The sequence below is a fragment of the Anguilla rostrata genome, chromosome 9 (assembly GCF_018555375.3).
Source record: "Anguilla rostrata isolate EN2019 chromosome 9, ASM1855537v3, whole genome shotgun sequence".
In the NCBI taxonomy this organism is placed as follows: Eukaryota; Metazoa; Chordata; class Actinopteri; order Anguilliformes; family Anguillidae; genus Anguilla; species Anguilla rostrata.
In genome coordinates, this window is record NC_057941.1 from 28,742,005 (window position 1) to 28,760,297 (window position 18,293).

Genomic DNA, 18,293 nt, shown 5'->3' on the forward strand with positions numbered 1-18,293 from the left:
TTTGCACTTGTGTACTTCTGGAAACACCAGCAAGGCCTCATTATCAAATGAGCAACAAAGACAAATAAAATCAGCTCATCAGAATTATTGGTCAGACCCAAGCAAGAATTTAATGTAGAATGTTTGTGCTATAACTAGCGTTTGTAGCATAAGTTGAACATACTGTACGCCTAAACTTCACTGTACTAAACAGACATTTCATAGCTATATTACTATAACTCCATTTCTATCTAATACTGATGATTTTTTGCAGGAGAAAAACGTACTTCTGATCATATCATTTGCATATACTTTGTTTGAATAATCTGAATCTCTTTCTCAGCTGGGCTCACACAGACAAGTGGGTTCACCATATCTTGCAATAAAGTTGGTTATCTATGGCAGAGCCAACAGCCGCATGGGGCGGAGCAAGACCGATGGGGCACAGCGCACAACAGGCACAAAAGCTGAAATGCTGACACTGCTATCTCTTACTGGCATCAATATGAATGGTTGACTGAAAGGATATTTAACAATCATGGAAAGCTATGAGAAAATATTGTAGGAAGGAAGGATTGTATAAAAGAAAAAATATTCATTACTTGAGGGCTCCAATGCATTTTTGGGAGGTGAATTATTGCATTATATTACATCACATTTATTTTGCAGACGCTTTCATCCAAAGCGACGCACAATAAGTGAATGCCGAAGGTCATTGGAACAACTACAAAACACAGGTCCGATAAAGTACAATACTCATTATGTAAAGGTTATCCACAGCCATGAACACATTAAGTCCAGTTCACACAGTAAGCAGCATTGCTTTCATGTATTGTGTTCAAATATTGCAAGTTAAAAAGTTGACACTGGCATAAACAGCAATGCAAACTAAAAAGGATATTTTTCTACACGGTCATTCCATATTTTTCATGAGGGATATCACAAGGACACACTGTTTACACAAAGTATAAGAGAATAAAAAGGTACCAGCTGTAGCCAGTACTCGTGTGGGTCAACACTACTGGCCACAGCACCAACCAGTGGTGCAGTGGTTCAGCTTGCAGAGTATGCAAGCTCTCTGCAATTCAGCATGCAGTCTGGCGCTCTCCTGAATGTACAAATGATATTACAGCAATGCAACAAGTTGCAACCCGGGGTGAAAGAAGGAAGAAGCCACAGGTTATCTGCTATATTTGAAACCCAGGTTCTGTTACTGGTACCCGACTAGCTTTAGTAGGCAATTGAGGCCAGGGGCACCATTAGAACAGAGACATTTCAACCCTTCTGCAAAATGGCAAGAGATTTCTAAAGCACTGTTAGACTGTGGCCACGATGGTTGTAACGGCTCAGTCCCTTTTTTAAATGAAATATACTACAATATAAATACTATACATTTCAACATATGGGAAATATACTAATTTAAGACATTGCAAAATATACTTACAAAAAACATTGTTAAAAAACATTTTCCCAAATCATTGGTCACTGGTTGAAAACACACAAAGAGCCACATATTTTTTTCATAAATTTTATTTCTAGTTTTTCTATTTCTTGAAAAAGACAACAGTGTTACCGCAATGAAGGAAAAAAAGTGTGTGCGCATGTGTAAATGTTTTGTTAGTGCGCCTGCGCATATAGCAGTGTATACTTATAAAAAAATACGAAAATAAAATGAGCTTGTGTGCACCATCTGTATGTCTGTGTGGTGTGGTGTGTGTGTGTGTGTGTGGGCAAGAACATTTTATAATGGGGGGGAAAAAATCTTTAAAAAATCTACAAACTAAAGTTTTTTTTTTTTAAATGTAGGGAAAAAAAAACTGTACTACAAGAGAGAGTTCAGTCATCTCTCAATCGGCATAAACGCTGATAAGAGCAACAGCAAAGATGATCTATGCTCTGACAACATATTCGGTTGAAGGACAACTACTCGTCCTCTATCCTCTGCAGTTCCTGGTCTGTGGTCCTCCACTGACGACTACATTGCTAAGACCACAGTGCTGTATGTCTGGTCAGTATCTGTGTATATTAACAGACTGTGAGATTCACTGGTATATTAAGACTAGGTGAATCTGAAGACAGTCACTCCTGGACAATACAGCAGATTTTAAAAATGACAGATCTTCACAAAAGGGAGAAGAACAATGTCTTAGCTTTGATTTGGTATATGAGGATATCATTTTGTACAATAAACAGACAGGCAACATCCTTAAACGATCAAATCAAAGCCTTTCTCAAGGTGAACACAGACTTTGTCCTGAGTTGTAAAACTTGACCACAATAATAAAAAACATGCAAATGTTTATCTGAGGATATCTAAGAGGAACTGTTAGTATGCGTAACTATAGCTATACTGTTGAAAGTTAGCAACTATTTACTAATCGTATACAAATGGCAGTGTACAGTACGGCATATTTTCAAAGACAGATGCCCAATAGTAATTCTGAGGGTAAATGTATTACATAATGCTGGAGAAGTGTTTGGGGGGGAACAAAGTGTTGACGAAAATCAAAATGCCACAAAACGATTGGTCCAGCAAGCAATATACCCGAATCCCCCACCAAAGAAAAAAAAAAAAAAAATAGCTTGTGTCATTAGAAGACGGGACACATTTGATCCAGATACACCATATGAAAGAAATGTCTAGATCTGGGAAAATATGGCAGTGAAACAGTACACTTGATTAGCCTTACTCTGAAGAGCTGGGAAAGTTCTCATAATACTCCAAGGATATTTTGCAGACTACAATACAGAAGGGAACTAAAAAGTATGCTAATTCAGACTTACGAATAACGCACTAAAAAGTAATCTGTGTCCCACAACCCTACACCCTACATATCAAACTGGGTTGGAGTCAACTCAGTTTCAACTAGGTCAGATCAGGAAATTCTGTTCACAAATTCAAAAACATGCCCACCTTGCTCAATGAGAATTGTTCAGTCAATTAGCTGAATTTCAATTAATCTTCGGAAATGACTGAATTGACATGGAACTGACCCCAACCCAGAATAGCAAGTCAAAGTTGTTCTTTAGAAATCAGAGGCAGTGGAACAGAATCCTCTCCCCCTTTCCCAGTTTCCATTTCTTCCCCCCTTCAATCAGAGTCGCTCTTCTCCTCCTTCACAAGAAGCCTTTTCCCTTTCTTGGGCTCCACTCCTTCGCGTTCCCTCTCTCGCTTGCTGGTACTCTTGGAGTGCCTGAGAGAGGGGGGCATGGGGTATTTGTGAAAAGACCATTTCCCAGAGTGTCAGATCAGCGGGCGGGGCATGGCGAGGCAGCTCTGCGATCGCTGGAAAATTCACGCCAGTCCGGAGGGGACGCCAGATCAGGCACCTGAAAACCAGCTTCTGCCAGCTATATAAACTGGGAATATTAAATAAAGATTTGAGAGAGAACCTTTCGCACAGTATAACCCCTTACCCCGTGTTCATACAGCAAGCAACTCTGTGATGGATCACTCAAGTGTACTAGGCAGAGGGAGGGGCAAGACCTTCCCGTTGTACCCTCTTAGTGGTCTCACGCAGTGACACAGTTTTGAAGAGATATTGGCACCACAGAGTGTATCAGATGTATACTTGCCATATAGGCTGTGTGTTAGTTTCTATAATTACGTCGTGAGACTGATAATTATTTGTTACTGCAATCTCGCTAGCTAGCTAGCGATATTGCATCTCTCAATCGCTCTCACTAGCTAGCTACCCAGTTAGCGATCACTATCTCTCTCAATACTTACTATTATCTGGCTAGCTAATGAGATATAGATAGATAGATTGCTAAAAATAGCCAGCTCTCTAGTGGTGTATAAAACTCTGTATTTTGTTGTCAATGTGACTGATTTTGGTAAAACAAGTCACATAATTACCATATAGACTGCTGCCTGTCCTTTTTTAAGTTTTTAGCTGCAATGAGTGAAGTCAGGCAGAACGATTATTCAGGAAATGGTATCATACTGGTAGGAGAAAAAGGAAGCCCGAAACTGATTTGTCACTGATTTTGTCACAAGTAGTCCAGTTGGGTTTCTGGCAATCACTCATCTACAGAGAATGAATGGACTTCCAGCAACTGCTCAACCAAATCACTCGCTGTGTGAACGAGGGGTTAGCCTATTACTTAACCTGCAACACAGGTTTTCCCTTGAGGTAGAACTCACAACGTATTTTTATTCCCAAATCCACCATCTCTCCCCAACTCATCTCCACTTTAATTCTGTTTCAATCTGTCTTCTCCGTACTGGGGAAGTTAACAGCCTTGTCCTCAGGACCAGTTGTGGTTCCATCACAAGAATATATTCAGAAAAACAGAAAATCAGAAAATATTCAGGTGGTGCACAGTGTCTTGATAAAATCCCATTTCAGATTAAACTTATTCTACTGAATTGACAAAGTGGAAAAGATAAAATGTTTGTGCATGTGCGTCAGTGTGAGTGCCTGTGCTAATTGGACATTTGACACAGAGGAAGAGGAAGACTAGCACTTACAGCTTCTGCCGGTACTTGTCCTGATCAGCAGCTGGCACCAGGTCTTTCAGCTCCAGAGAGTCGTTAATCATCTTTAACATCTCAAACCTCTTCTTCCCACGAACCTACATCAGGAGAAGTTCAATTATACGCACATAAACACACATGCATGCACACACAAACATGCCCACACACACTTCAAATTCCTTCAGACATGCACAGTAGGACACAGCGTGAATTTCCTCTAACCTGTAGGGTGAAGATCTCTTCCTCATTGCTGGAGGTGGTCTTGGTTTTTTTGCTGTCTTCCGGCTGTGAAGATGGCAGGGAAGACTCCTTGAATGCTGGGAAGACAGGAAGGAAAACTGAGGGTTAGTGTTCAAAGTCACACCTGGGACAGAACAAATAGAAGAATATTAAGTTAGAACATTGTAAATACAAGGACACACAGTGTCATTAATGTTAAGCACCACTCTTATGCAGCACCCCAAATTTCAGCAACTTGAATGCCCCCTTGTGGAGAATCTTCAGCCTGCTAAATGTGAGTGAGTGAGGCATTCAGCAGAAGCTCTTATCAAGACCAAATTGTACAGATAACATTATTTTACATAAAATCAATTTATACAGCTGAATATTTACTGAAGCAATTCAGGTTAACTGCCTTGGTCAAGGGTAAACCAGCAGCATCCAACCGGAGACTGAAACCCATAACCTAACAAGCCCAGTGATTTTTTTCCCCACACTTCTGTTTTTCAAACTATGTTGACTTTCACATACTGTGTTATTAATTCGTATTTCAATATATAAACCATTCAAAAGAAGAACAACAAAAGATAGAGAACAAAGAGAACAAAACCAAACTAGGTTGTCAGACTTCACTCAGTGTCACTAAAGCATGAGCCCAGAGTAAAGGAATGCGGTGCTGTGACTCCACCCGTGCCCCATCAAGCAGCCCCGTCCCTCTCTTACTGCGCTTGGCGCCGCCGCCGGTCTTGGTGCCGCTCTTCTCCTGCTGCTTCCTGTGGTTGTCCTCCTCGGTCTTCCTGTCGCGACCCGGACAGGCGCAAACACGGACCTCAAAACTGCGCCGGCCCAACACCTGACCTCTACGGGACGACAGAGGTGGGAGGGAGAAAGGGAGAACTTTCTGAACTGTGCATCAAGACATTTGCATTGGTTAAAAAACGTAGACCCGGATAGGTATTAATAATACATTTTTTAATTGTACTGTGCTCTGCTTAAAAGTTGTAAACTGGAGTATGCATACACGCATATAACCAAATTTTCACAATGTGCCGACAACTTATACAGCATTACATCATCTAGCGATTTCTAGCGTCATATCCACCAATAATTACATACAATGGAAAAACATTTGGCAACGCTGCACACTAAAGGGGATGAGCGTCCATGACAGACATACAGAACTCTAGCTGAAAATACATCATTACAAACTCACTCCTGTGTCTCCAAAGTGATGATGGTGAGGATGGGCCTGCGATTCATCCCGCCCATGCAGCTGCTGTTGCACATGAAGTTGTAGAGGACAGTGGTGCACTCTGAACCCAGCTGTGGAGTGAAGCAAATGTGCACATTACTTTTTTGAGGCCCCACAAATGCAAAAAGGTCCTATCAAAACTGCCCTTTTGATTACAATTCCAGCAGCAGACAGCATGTCCAACCACACATTGCACTAGATATTCATGGTAGAAATTCAAAGCCTCCAACACAAAATGGAGGTGTTTTGAAGTTTCTGGCATGGCTCTAGCCTGTCTGTAGGGGGGGTTGGGGGGTTGGAATAACCTCAACATGTAGGCAGTACACACTTTGACCTATCCCTTTGCCAGTTATTTCTTTAAAAAAGCTTACAGCTTACATACGGATCTGCTGGCAAGAGCTTGTTTGAGTAAAGTAAAGGGTCCCACCCCTAACTTGACACAATTTGCCAAAGCAAATTTCCGCTTGTAACAATAAGGATGGCTGACTGTATAAGTTGAACATCTTGAACAGTCAGGCAACTTCTCCAAGTGTTCACTCAACACTAAAGTTCAACATCTTAGACAGTCAAACACCTCCACCAAGGTGTTCACTCAGATCTGGCATAGATTCACACAGATGTGGGGGGATACCTGTGGAGGCTCATAGGGCACCAGGACGCTGTGTCTGAGGGTGTTGCTGTCCTCAGTGTACCAGGCGCGCTGGCTGCCCTCCACCCGAATCAGGTGACTACGAGGGGTGGAATCTGGCAGGGAGGAGGGGGAAAGGAGCGCATTTCAGGCAAGTGTTGAATGATTCCATTATGAGTTTCTCCCATTCTCCTTCCAAATGACATTGGGACATGTTGCTTTCTCCACCTCCGTCTATGCACTCTATGTACAGTGTTAAACTGACTAACATTTATGTATCCAATAGGGACAACATGTACTCAACTGCACTCTTCACCAACCAACAACAATGAGCATTAGTGTCAGCATGTCTGGGCATTCAAATTTTGAGAGAAAAAAAAAGTATTTATTGTACATTAAACCATGTAAAATATCCTTCAGCTCTTGGTTTCAAATGTAAAAAAGCAATCATAAATCTGTCAACAAACTGTTCAGAAACACAGCATTCACTTCTGCTAGTCAATGTTCATTACTCGTATAGCTTCCCACGTCCAGAAACTGCAAAGGGCACTCATAATTTCTTACAGCAGTAAACTCACCCCAGCATCTCCTTACCACGATTACCAAAAAGAACAGACACTTATAATAATGATGTTACCCTATTGTGCTGGTCAAAGTCCTAATTCAGGCTTATTTAATCAAGTCATTTAATTAAAACTCCTATGAGATTAACGGCCATCTCAGCCACTGCTGCACTGAAGTTGCATTGCCACAAAATGGCTACCGAGGACTGCTGAAGATGGTGAGGGTCTGCAATTCGCTGGTCTTCACAACGAACGCGTGCGCATGCATGTGTGCTTGTCTCCCTCTCACCAACTTTACCGTCATTGTTTTCGGAGGTCCTCTCGTGGTGGGGGCAGCGGCGCACCACCTCGGCCACGTGCTCGGATTTCTTGTAGACGGCGGTGGCGCGCAGGACGGCCCCGGGGGGAGGGGTGTGGGTCACCTGCATCTGCACCGGGCACGTCTTCGCTAGCTGACAGAACAGCTTATTCAGCTCCGGCGAATACTGGGGGCAAGGGGGGGGGGACGGGACGACAGCAGAACAGCCTGTTCAATATTGAAGAATTTGTTCTGAGATGATTAGTAAGCACTGCACTTTATTCATTATACATGAATGAAACACCCCTGAGCCCCCACTCCCACCCACGCAGCAGAAAAATTAGTAAACTTCTTTAGACATAACCAGCGCATTCAAATGGCCTGAAAATTGGCCTCAACTCTCCAATCATTTCCACCCTAAATCTTACTGCCTGGACACAAAGAGCAAAGGAAAATGGCAGCTAGAAGACAGGAGCCCCCAAATCTGCTTGTTACATTCAGCTTGACTTCAGCACTTTTATTTTAGACTTCCAGAACGCTTAAGACAAATCTCATCTCCGAACTGTTCAGCCTCACTGCACCCGCTCATAGACACCTGAAAATGTATCAGTGAAATACAAGCATTATATGAAGAGAAACCAGTGTACAGCAGCCAAGCCAACCACTGCTTACCTTCTGAAAAAGCCTCAATATATGCATTAGCCAGCGCACCACGCAGACTTCGGTAAAGCAACAGGTAGGCACCATAGCCCAGCTCTTATCTGCATGCAAAACTGTCATCTCTACTTATTCCACATCAACAGGGCAGTCCCTTGTACACTTTCATCTGAAGGTTCCTTTTGGTCATATCCTATTCTTATCCCACTTCCTTTACCATCTTTCCTGTAAGGACATCCCAGGATTATGATCTTTTAAACACCCCTGCTCCAATCCCAGCGCTCAAACTGGACATGTATGTTCTCTTCTGGGAAGTCCCTCCCCCATCACATTCAAACAAGTCCTGGCATGCCTTATAGCAGGGCTCCTTTAAAACCAGCCGAGTCACAGGCTAGCTAATGAATGATTTGTCATGTGTTGAAATAAGGAATTACAACAACAGGAACTTGTTTTGTACATATAAATACATTATTCTCCAATATTTCAGTTATTATTCCCTTATTGTGTGATCTTAATGCTTTAGTGGGGCATGTCTTGTAAATATCATAAGTCTCAATTTTCACTCAAATTATGCATATTTGTGAGCATACCCAATTGTAATTTAGACAGTACAATACTTAGACCTCCCCCCCAAGACTCAAACACAGTTTGCACACATTAGAAAATAGATAACCATTTAACTTTACAATTACTTCTGCTGCTAAAACAAAAAATACATTTAGTCCAATTGATACAAAACCTTTTTTTTACATTTTTTTTTTACCTTCAGCATTCTTTAGGAATGTATCACGTTCTGAATTTTATATTCCCATTGGCTACACAGAACTACAAAATAAAACGTGATAATCACAACCTACAAATAATTCAAGATGGACAAAGTATCACTACTGTAATTACAATAAATTATTTTTAAATGTACTGTTAAATACTGCTTATTGTTCAAGCAACTAAAACTGATTGTGCTTATTGATCTACATTTATTTTAAAAGGAATTTCCTGTTTCCTATCAGTCAGTTTGGACCCACGCTGTCCCTGTCACTTGCGCTGAAATATAAACTAGCATGTATGCATGCACACACACCTGCATTTTTATTTATCCTTTCTTATGGAATGGTCTGCCCTCTTTTTGTTGTTTTATTTTTGCCTTATTCAGACAGCCAGAGAAGGACCCACAGCCGAGTGCCATAGTGGAGAATCACGCCCCTCCCCTCACAAAGAGGAAACTGCATATGGCTGAGAGGGGGGCTGCCCTGCGGACGGCGCCAAACATCCCACCACTGCGTGTGCGTCTGCGTCTGCGCAGTTTCATCTCCAAACAGACATATCTGCAACTTTGCGAATAAAATATTAATCTCTCCATTTCGATGAGTAAAGAAAATTTAGAAATGACAAATGCGACAAGGAAATTAACCGAAAGAGAGAGACAATGGAACGCACATGGAGAAACTGCATTGGCAAAGGCGTGGAGGGGGGAGGGGGCGTGGCACTTTATTAACCCCCTCCTTGCCGGAAAAAGACAAAAAAAAAATTTGCAACTGCAGGACATGCCCCGTCATGTCTGCGCCATGCTTTGCTAAACGCCATAGGCTGTTAACGAAACGGCGGGGGGGCTGGACGGGACCTTCCCTGGCAATACCGTCCATCCTCCAAATAATCAATGTCCCATTATCGCCCACCTATAACCCTTCAATCGCCATGGAGATGTTAACGCAATCCAAAGCCACGTATCATGGACTTTGGCTATGCTACGGCACACAGACAATGGACAGAACAGGACCGTATCGCCATTGGACTTCTGCCTTCAAACAGGTATTTCCTTTTGATTTCCATCTTTTAATTTTGTATGGAGACCATGCGGGATGTGTGGGGGTCTGTGCGAGTGGTTTTTTAACAAAATCAACTAGTTAATGCTAATAGTCAAAAAAAGAAAGTAAAAAATCAATAGTGCAGCTTAGTAAATTTATGACCTAAAACTATTTTTTAAATTATGATGAGATTTGTAGTGAACATATTTTCAATAAAGTATTACGGGAAATTCTATCATTATTTCCTATTTACTTCACACATAGAACTGGTTTAAGAAAAAGATCAAATTAAATACGTGGCATAGGAAACCACAATGAATGATGCTTGATTCAGATGACATGAATTATGGTCCTACACTTAATGTACATGTTTAGAAATATTGCAGTAATGGGAATTACACATGTCTAACACATTTGGCAAACCATTAGTCTAAATGTTCCTTTCCAATATTATTCAAATATTTATTTTAAGTGATTCTAAAAAATAAAAAAAAATCAACCGTACAAAATGATAAAACAATAGGAAGGAAAAAAATGAATGGTTAACTCTGCCATACACCAAGTTTATATTTATGCTCCATTACAGAATTCTGAACTTTGCTGCAATTTAGTTTTGAAACATACAATTAGATGTATTTACTCTCCATTTGGAGTAGCATGCAAAGTCTCTTTTTTTTTGCATTTTTTTGTGTGACAACTGAAGGAAAGAAATAAAACTGGTGTTGAATAATGAATAAAACACTACTATCGTGACTCACATATACACACGTGCGCACGCAGACACACACATACATGAGCGCGCACAGACACACGCGTGCGCGTGCACACAATTCAGGTGTCCACGTATCTGCAAGACAGAGGTGTGGGGACTCACGGTGCACGTCACAGACTTGGCAGTACTTGACTTTTGAAAGCGCAGCAGGAACCCAAACTCGCCGGGGTAGTCCGTGGTGGTTGGGACGGTGGAGGCAGGGGGGGCCCCGCTGTCCAGGGCGGAGCCCGAGGGCTGAGGGGGGGCCGGGGTCGCTGGGACGTCAAACAGCTTCTCATCAAACCCGTCCTGCAGAGGGCTCCCCACCAGGTACTGCTTTTCAAAGATAGGGTCCCCCTCCAATGTTAGCGTTAGCATAACTCTCATATCTATTAACCAACAAGCAGTCACTTAGGAACCCTGCATTTCCTAACTCCGGAGAATGGGTATAATGAGGCATGGAGGAATGTGGACAAATGTGGGCCTAGTGAGCCATCCTTGATACAGTTCCTTGTACTTAAATGCTCTGTGACAACATCCGGTTTTGCAGGATAGTGTTAGTGCAGGTTCAAGCACCCCTTACATGGTTTGGGAATGGATTAAATAAACTTTCTTCCAAGTGAAGTCATATACATGTATGAATCTGTACCGCTTCTGCCACCTAGGGGTATGTCCACATTATACATTTACAATTTGAACTGCACACATGGAAGTCACGTACATGAAAATCCAACATTGTTTCAGCTAGTTAGATGGCTTACAAATGAACTCATTTGATAATTGTGAAGTAAAATCTATGTCCTGTAATAATGTAGCAATTTGCAGACAAATAAATCTATATACTGTAAGCTGATGTAAAATATATGTACACCAACTAGGAATGTGGGCACATTTCCCGGTTGTTTTAGCAGAATCTGCAAACAGTAGTGCTCAGCGGTCATTTCTAGCGTTTACTTATACCAGGGGTCCTCAATTTTATCCAGAAAGGGCCATTGTGGATGCAGGTTGTTGTTCAAGGTAAAGACAGTAGCAAAAGTAAAGACAGTAGTGATTGACTAGTAGAATGAGGTGTGTAACTGCTTGGTTGGAACAAAAGCCTGTACCCACACCGGCCCTTTCTGGATAAGATTGAGGACCCACAACATATACTTTACGATGATTGGTAAGCATCACATAGACCATCTCTGCAGCAAAAGGCAGTTTGGTATATATGCTCTTGAATAGATGTGAGAATTCACACATTGGTGCGATTTCAGAATCCAAAAAAAGCTCCAAAATGTTTTTTTTACGAGAGCATGACAAAGACGGTACAAATGTCATAAATTATGAGAATATGATCAAAGATGCATCGTTTTGCCAATAGCTTTCCAAATGTTTACGTACATAAGACCATCTATATGACCATGTCGCTAGAATCTCATGTATATCACAAGGTTAAAATCTTGATGTCAGGCTTTTATAAATACACATTTTCTAGCCAATGAAGAGTTTTAAATTGAATATTCACTCAATATCTCGGAGTACAATATCACTTTATGCAAGGTTATGGTGGGGTTTGCTTTTGTAGTTGTACTGCATTCAGAAGTAACACATAACCAACCCACCAATATTTAATCAAACAAAGCTGAACAAAAGAACTGATTCTGTGCTGATACATTCATATTTCAGCAGACGGTTTGAGACTATTTCTACACAATACAAAAATAGATTCATTTTCCAGATATATACTTCACCTGGAACTGCAAATGGTCACAATTCAGTGCATCAGGCACACTTACATTATCCAGACTTCCCCAGCCCTCATCTTCAGTGGGAACAGTCCTAGAAAGAAATTAATAAAAAAATAAAAATAAAACCATGACTGAGAGCAAAACCTGCTTCACACACCCGATAGCAGTGGTGCCCAATCATATGCCATAGAGGGTCGAAACTTGAAAGTACGCAGGTTTTCGTTCCAGCCAATTACAACACCTGCTGATTTCACCAATTAACACACCTTCAATCAGAGAGGAGGGAATTCAGTAGTGTAATCAACAGGTGAAGTGATTTTTCAGGATTTCTTTCCAACCACTCTCGGCCCTCCATGACACATGATTGGGCACCACTGCCCTAAACACTAAGGGATGCGATTTCTCTCGATTCACTCAGGGATGTCATTTTCCCAGTATTTCAGGAAATCTTCAGACAGACACTTTGGATTAAGGTATGCAATAAGCACACACAGCAAGAGCAGCACTCTCTCACTGCTGATAGCAGAACCTTCAGCAGTAATGCCAAAAACTAGTAGTGGGCCCTATAGACATTCATGGCCTGACTATTTGTATTTCCTGATTAATCAGGAATGACCACATCCCTGCCACTGGGGATGGGAAACTCCCATAATTCCCAGCCATGCAAGTCGGTGCCAGGTTTTGCAGCAGACACATCTACAGTGGAACTAATGTGACTGCAGCTCTAGTGCTGGTCATCTTATATTAAATGCACCTTTTGCAAGTCAGTTTGGCTAAAAGGGACCACCAAACACCTTCAGGCAGATATGCGATTGTGTGCATTTGTGCCATGCAGGAGGGAGGACATCCATGGTGAGCTACATACACAGTGTTCCACAGGGCCTGAAAAGTCTCGTCCTGGCTCAGGCTGTACTCCAGGGCCCCAGTCCCCTCCTGCTCAGTCATGTTGGCTTCCACTCACGTGTGCTTGACCGCAGAAGCACACAAGCCAGGCAGGCAGCGCCAAGCTAGTGAGAGTATACAGTTAGAGCAGGGAAAACTTGGAGGGGAGAGCTGTCAATGTAAAGAGATTTAAGCACATAACATTTCTATTGCTTTACTGTAGTTTGCACGCAAAATCCAAATGTAGAATAGCGATAACATGCATCTACCTGATACAACACCTAACAGCCCTGCTGAAACCAGCCTAAACTGGTCAAGCTGGCTAAAGCTGTGTTTGTGACACTACTAGCTGGATGACCCAGATGTTCCCCAGCTGACCAGCCTATATAGTCAGCTAGTCCACTAGTTTACTCTACCAGCTTTGTCCAGGTAGAGACCAGCTTTGACCAGCTATAAGTGTCGAAAACACAGCATAAACCATCTTAGATTTTTTTTTTTTTTAGAATCCCAGCTGGTTTTAGCTAGAATCTTCAGCAGTGAGTTGTGGTAGCTAACGTCAGCTGTACACTAATAAACTATAAACTAAAGTTAGCCGGCTAGTTAGCATGCCACCTGCATGCATTGGAAACTACTTAACGACTAGCTACGTATGATTCGGTGAATCTAAATTAGTATCCCTTGCAAAGCTGTTCAATACTCTAGCCATGTTAACCAATTAGCCAACCTAAATAACCGAGCGTGTTGACTTAATATTACGTAGCTTTCCAGCCAATGTTACCAACTGGGTGTCGCACATCTTAATCGCTTGCAAAAAGTTTCGTTTAAAATTTTGTGCTGATTTTCTAAAGACTTCTTATTCTCCGTTTTGTTTTGCGATTGGCTGAACGTAGCTTCAGTGTAAGGAGTGTTAGCTCAAAGCAGACAGGATTGGTGCTTTCTGATGTTGGCCAAACCAGCATGCATCCTCAGAACCAATAACTGGCCAGTCCCCAACCTTGCAAAATTTTAAACCGGGGAACAATGCAGTTGTCTAAATTTTCACCCTCATCATGCTGTACCAACCAAATCGAATATGTAACAGATTTAAAATATTAATGCAACTGGATGTTACATGATGTCAAATTTGGTGTGAATCACCAAACATGGAAAAAAAATTAAGAGACCGAAAACACTAACAGGCAATCCTGTTTTCAAAGTTTCCTGGCTTGCACTACTAAGGAGAAATAGCAGCAAAGATAATCAAAACAAAGGTGAACGATTATTTGATAACGTTGTTTAGAAGTAGGGTGCCTGTTCCACACTGCCATCAGTTTTATGTTATAAAACAATTTGATTAGATAGAAGAGAAAAACGTGAAAGGGCCAACTAGTTGACTACAACAAATTAGGCCGAACCCATAACTATACCAATGGCTAACTATAAAGAGACCTAAATTATCAGAGTAAAACGTCGTCTCTTAACGTGAGCTAAATTAGCAAACTAGCATCAACCCATACAAGTGATAATTTTCGCTAGTTTGTTTTGAGGCCTGTTATACCTGCGATCATAAGGGGTCGTTAGTATCCAAAAGCTAATAAATCCAAAACATTTACTGTGAAAACGGTTTTATCTAACGATATCTTGGTTAATCAAACTTTACTAGTTAAAGTACGCTAACATTACAGATTAGCAACCGCAGCTCTTGAAATTGCTGTTGTCGAAGCTTACTAACGTCACCTAAACGTCCACGACTCGAGGAGACAAGACATACAAAGCCAAACATACCCATTTAACATTGCATCATTTAGATAACGTTAGCTAAAATCACTTCAGATAGGCTACAAACAGAACTACACCAACGTTACTCCTAATACAAAAGACTAACGGCCAATAAAAGTAGCCGTTAGCTAACAAGCTAATCTAACCAGCAAGTTTACATTAAACTAACTAACGTAGATGTTGCTGGCTAACGTTGACTACCAAACAAATATGATTCCCCCCACCCCATAAGTTCACTAACCAAGAAGTAGACCAACCAGGTTTTCATGGGTAATAAAACGGTACTAACCCTCACTCAAGGCCGCTTACTAAAAATGTGGGCCAGGTAATGTCAGCTAATTCAACTTCTAGTTTGTGAAATGTTAACTAACGTTATTGTAAAATATCTAACAGAAAATTCAGTTGACTTTCAGATGCGGGAGGCTACCTCGTCTTCCGTGGAGTTATTTCACGATCGTCCGATGGAAGAACGTCGAATGTTTTGATTTCGTTAAAGGGTAAATACACAGACCTGCTGGATGAATAACCACGCTTTGGGGATTCCCCGAAAACTGACCGGATAAGAGGGAGGAGTTATTAAGTTTTGTCACGTGACCGTCGACTCCTTCCAACCAGGAACAATGAAACGTGACATCGTATTTTCAAATTAAAAAGCGGTCGATTAAAATTAAATCGTACATTATGTCAATAAGGTGTGACTGAATATTTTGTAGTCGGTCATTTACGATTTAATTGGCTAAATTTTCCATCAAAAAATATTTTACTATTTCATTACAGCGTCGGGGGCAAGTGCAGTTGTCTTCCTTGGCCAACCTGTACAGGGTTCATTTTTGAGTCAACCAGTGGTTTCTTTCTTCAAGACTTTCCAAACTGATGTACTTGACATATGCAGGTTCTGTGTTATCATTCTTAATGAATTATTCTGTCCTCTTCGCTTACATATGAGTTGTTTTCAGCCATAGGGAACACCTGTGCAATAGTTAATACCTATCAGTCATCCTTTAACTTACTTTTTCCACAGCTGAGAATGGGGGGACTCAACACAAAAAACAATAGTTTCTGTAAAATGGCAAAACATATACGCATGTACAGTAAATACCATGAAACAAAAGCTGGTTGTCTGTATTTTTGTCTTGAATCCATCTTTTGATCTACAATGCAAATGCCTTAGGTATATAGCAAAAATAAATTTCTTTAACAGGCTAGCCACCGGCATCTCCTGAAGTGAACTGCTGACTGGGGATCAGGGTATGTACAATGTTTTGCATTAATATTACTGTATCATGGGGATTCACAAATGTGGGCTTGTGAGAGAAATGCCTGAGAGCCATATTATGCCATGTTTTAAAATGCATTTTGTATATTGAAAGCATATTCGAGGGGAAAGTGGGCATTAAATGAGCAATAAATAAAAAATAGTCATTTGTTGTGCACAATAAAATTTATGTTCAATGCATTTCATGACACATCACATAATTAATCACACCATCAAAAATCCATCAGCAATCCCACCCCCATCAGCCAAGAAGTCATCACCCATGACAGGAAGGAATACTCAGTCCTGATGGATAATGTCAGATATCTTGCAACATAACAGGGACGAATCCCAGGCCTACTAGTCTATAGATATGGGTGGGATCAAGGCTACTTTTAGTTTAATCTGATGAAAGTTGGCCAACAGAAAAGTGGAGGGAATGTTATACTGGGTCCAGCCACTAGAGGGCCGAGAGCAGAAATTTTACATGGGAGCTGACAAATCAGACAATAGCTGTTTGTCAGTAGAAAACCCTTTAAATAAATCTTGTTCATCTGGGAATTGATTTACTGAATTAAAGTGATATGATGTGAAGTGTACACAAGAAGCTCCAGTATATAATAGGTCAAGAGTTATGGCTTTTTAGGAGGTGACATGTCAAATACCAGCATCCAGAATAAAAATGGGTGAAAAATCTTGGGCCAAAGCCACTGCGATATATCAAATTGTGATGGAATAAGCATTGAAATAAAAAATGAAATGATTGTCCCTGAAAAAGAGAAAAAAAGAAAGAGAAAAGAGGTGATAAGAATCTCTGCTTTTAATGTACGTCCAATTCCCTTCCCAAATCTCCCTTCCAATTCTGACAGCAATTCAAAGCTCTTCTTGCTGTCAGTACTAATTCACACTTGTCTCACCGAATGCCTGTCATACTTTGTCTTATTTTGTTATATTGTTTTTGTCACCATGACAACCTGACAACACACACACTCACACACACACACATTAATAAAACCTAGTTGAAACTATGGACCAGGAGCCTGGCCACAACTAGTTAATTTCTTTCAGGATTTTAAAAAGATGCTTTTCACGGAATGGCTTGTTTAAGCATAATCTTCATTGGATCCAGTGCTCTTGGTTAAAATGTTAAATCTCAGTTTACAAAATAAATTGGGTTGATATGCCTCAAATGTAAGTTGATATGCTTCTAATTATATTTGTCCCATATGGCTAAAGAAGTCTTCCTGATGTTAATTTGTATGTTGAATCAAAGGATACCCAAATGAGTCATGCAATGTATTAGGGGTGTGTGGAAATGAGAGACAACAAAGGGGAGAGAAAGTTTGAGAACTTGGGATAGTAAACGGGGGGACTCAACACAAAGACAGCTGTTTCTGTGAAAATTATACAAATGTAAATACCATGACATGAAAGCTGTTTGTCTGTACTTGGTCTCATACTCAGCTTTTGATCTCAAATCCAAATACTTTAAGTATATATTAAAAAAAAACAAATTTCACTCTACTGATCCCATACTTCTGTAGGGCACTGTATGTTTTTCCACTGCTGAATATTAAAACACTGTTTTTGTACATTTAGGAACTGTACTGGAGCCTATCCCACTGTGTGTTGGGTGAGAGGCAAGAATACACTCTGGGCAGGTCGCCAATCAAACACAGAGGACACACACCTTTCACTTGCACACTCAGACCCACAGGCCATTTAAAGTCTCCAATTAGACAATCCTGCATGTCTTTGGACTGTGGGAGGAAAACAGAGCACCCAGAGGAAACCCACATGGATACGAGACGAAACTGGGACCCTCTTGCTGTGAGGTGACAGTGATATCTACTGCACCACTGTGCCGCCCCCACTCTTTATCTCTTAACTTTTTGTCCTGTGTTTATTTGTAGAAGATTCCATATACATACTCCCATTCCCATTCTTTGCCATAACTGGTTTTGCAACAGTTTACAATTATAATGACACTGGACTGTAGTAGACACATTTTCAAAAACATGAATCATGTTTTGATC

General features: G+C 41.0%; 1 protein-coding gene across 7 annotated transcripts; it reads right to left on the reverse strand.

The window, feature by feature from the left end:
- Positions 1-596: 596 nt before the first annotated feature.
- tp53 (tumor protein p53) lies at positions 597-15,587 on the reverse strand. 7 transcript variants are annotated; one of them, XM_064351616.1, is made up of 11 exons: positions 15,430-15,587; positions 13,228-13,369; positions 12,411-12,453; positions 10,756-10,965; positions 7,420-7,606; positions 6,562-6,674; positions 5,892-6,001; positions 5,402-5,538; positions 4,682-4,776; positions 4,454-4,557; positions 597-3,173 (listed from the first exon to the last, which is right to left on the reverse strand). In XM_064351616.1, the coding sequence occupies exons 2-11, from the start codon at positions 13,305-13,307 to the stop codon at positions 3,071-3,073; spliced, it is 1,182 nt and encodes a 393-aa protein (XP_064207686.1). In that variant the 5' UTR covers positions 13,308-13,369; positions 15,430-15,587; the 3' UTR covers positions 597-3,070. The 7 variants fall into 7 exon arrangements, with proteins under 7 accessions (XP_064207686.1, XP_064207685.1, XP_064207684.1 ...); XM_064351615.1 differs by having other exon boundaries at positions 10,756-10,968; XM_064351614.1 differs by having other exon boundaries at positions 12,366-12,453.
- Between the last annotated feature and the right edge of the window lie 2,706 nt (positions 15,588-18,293).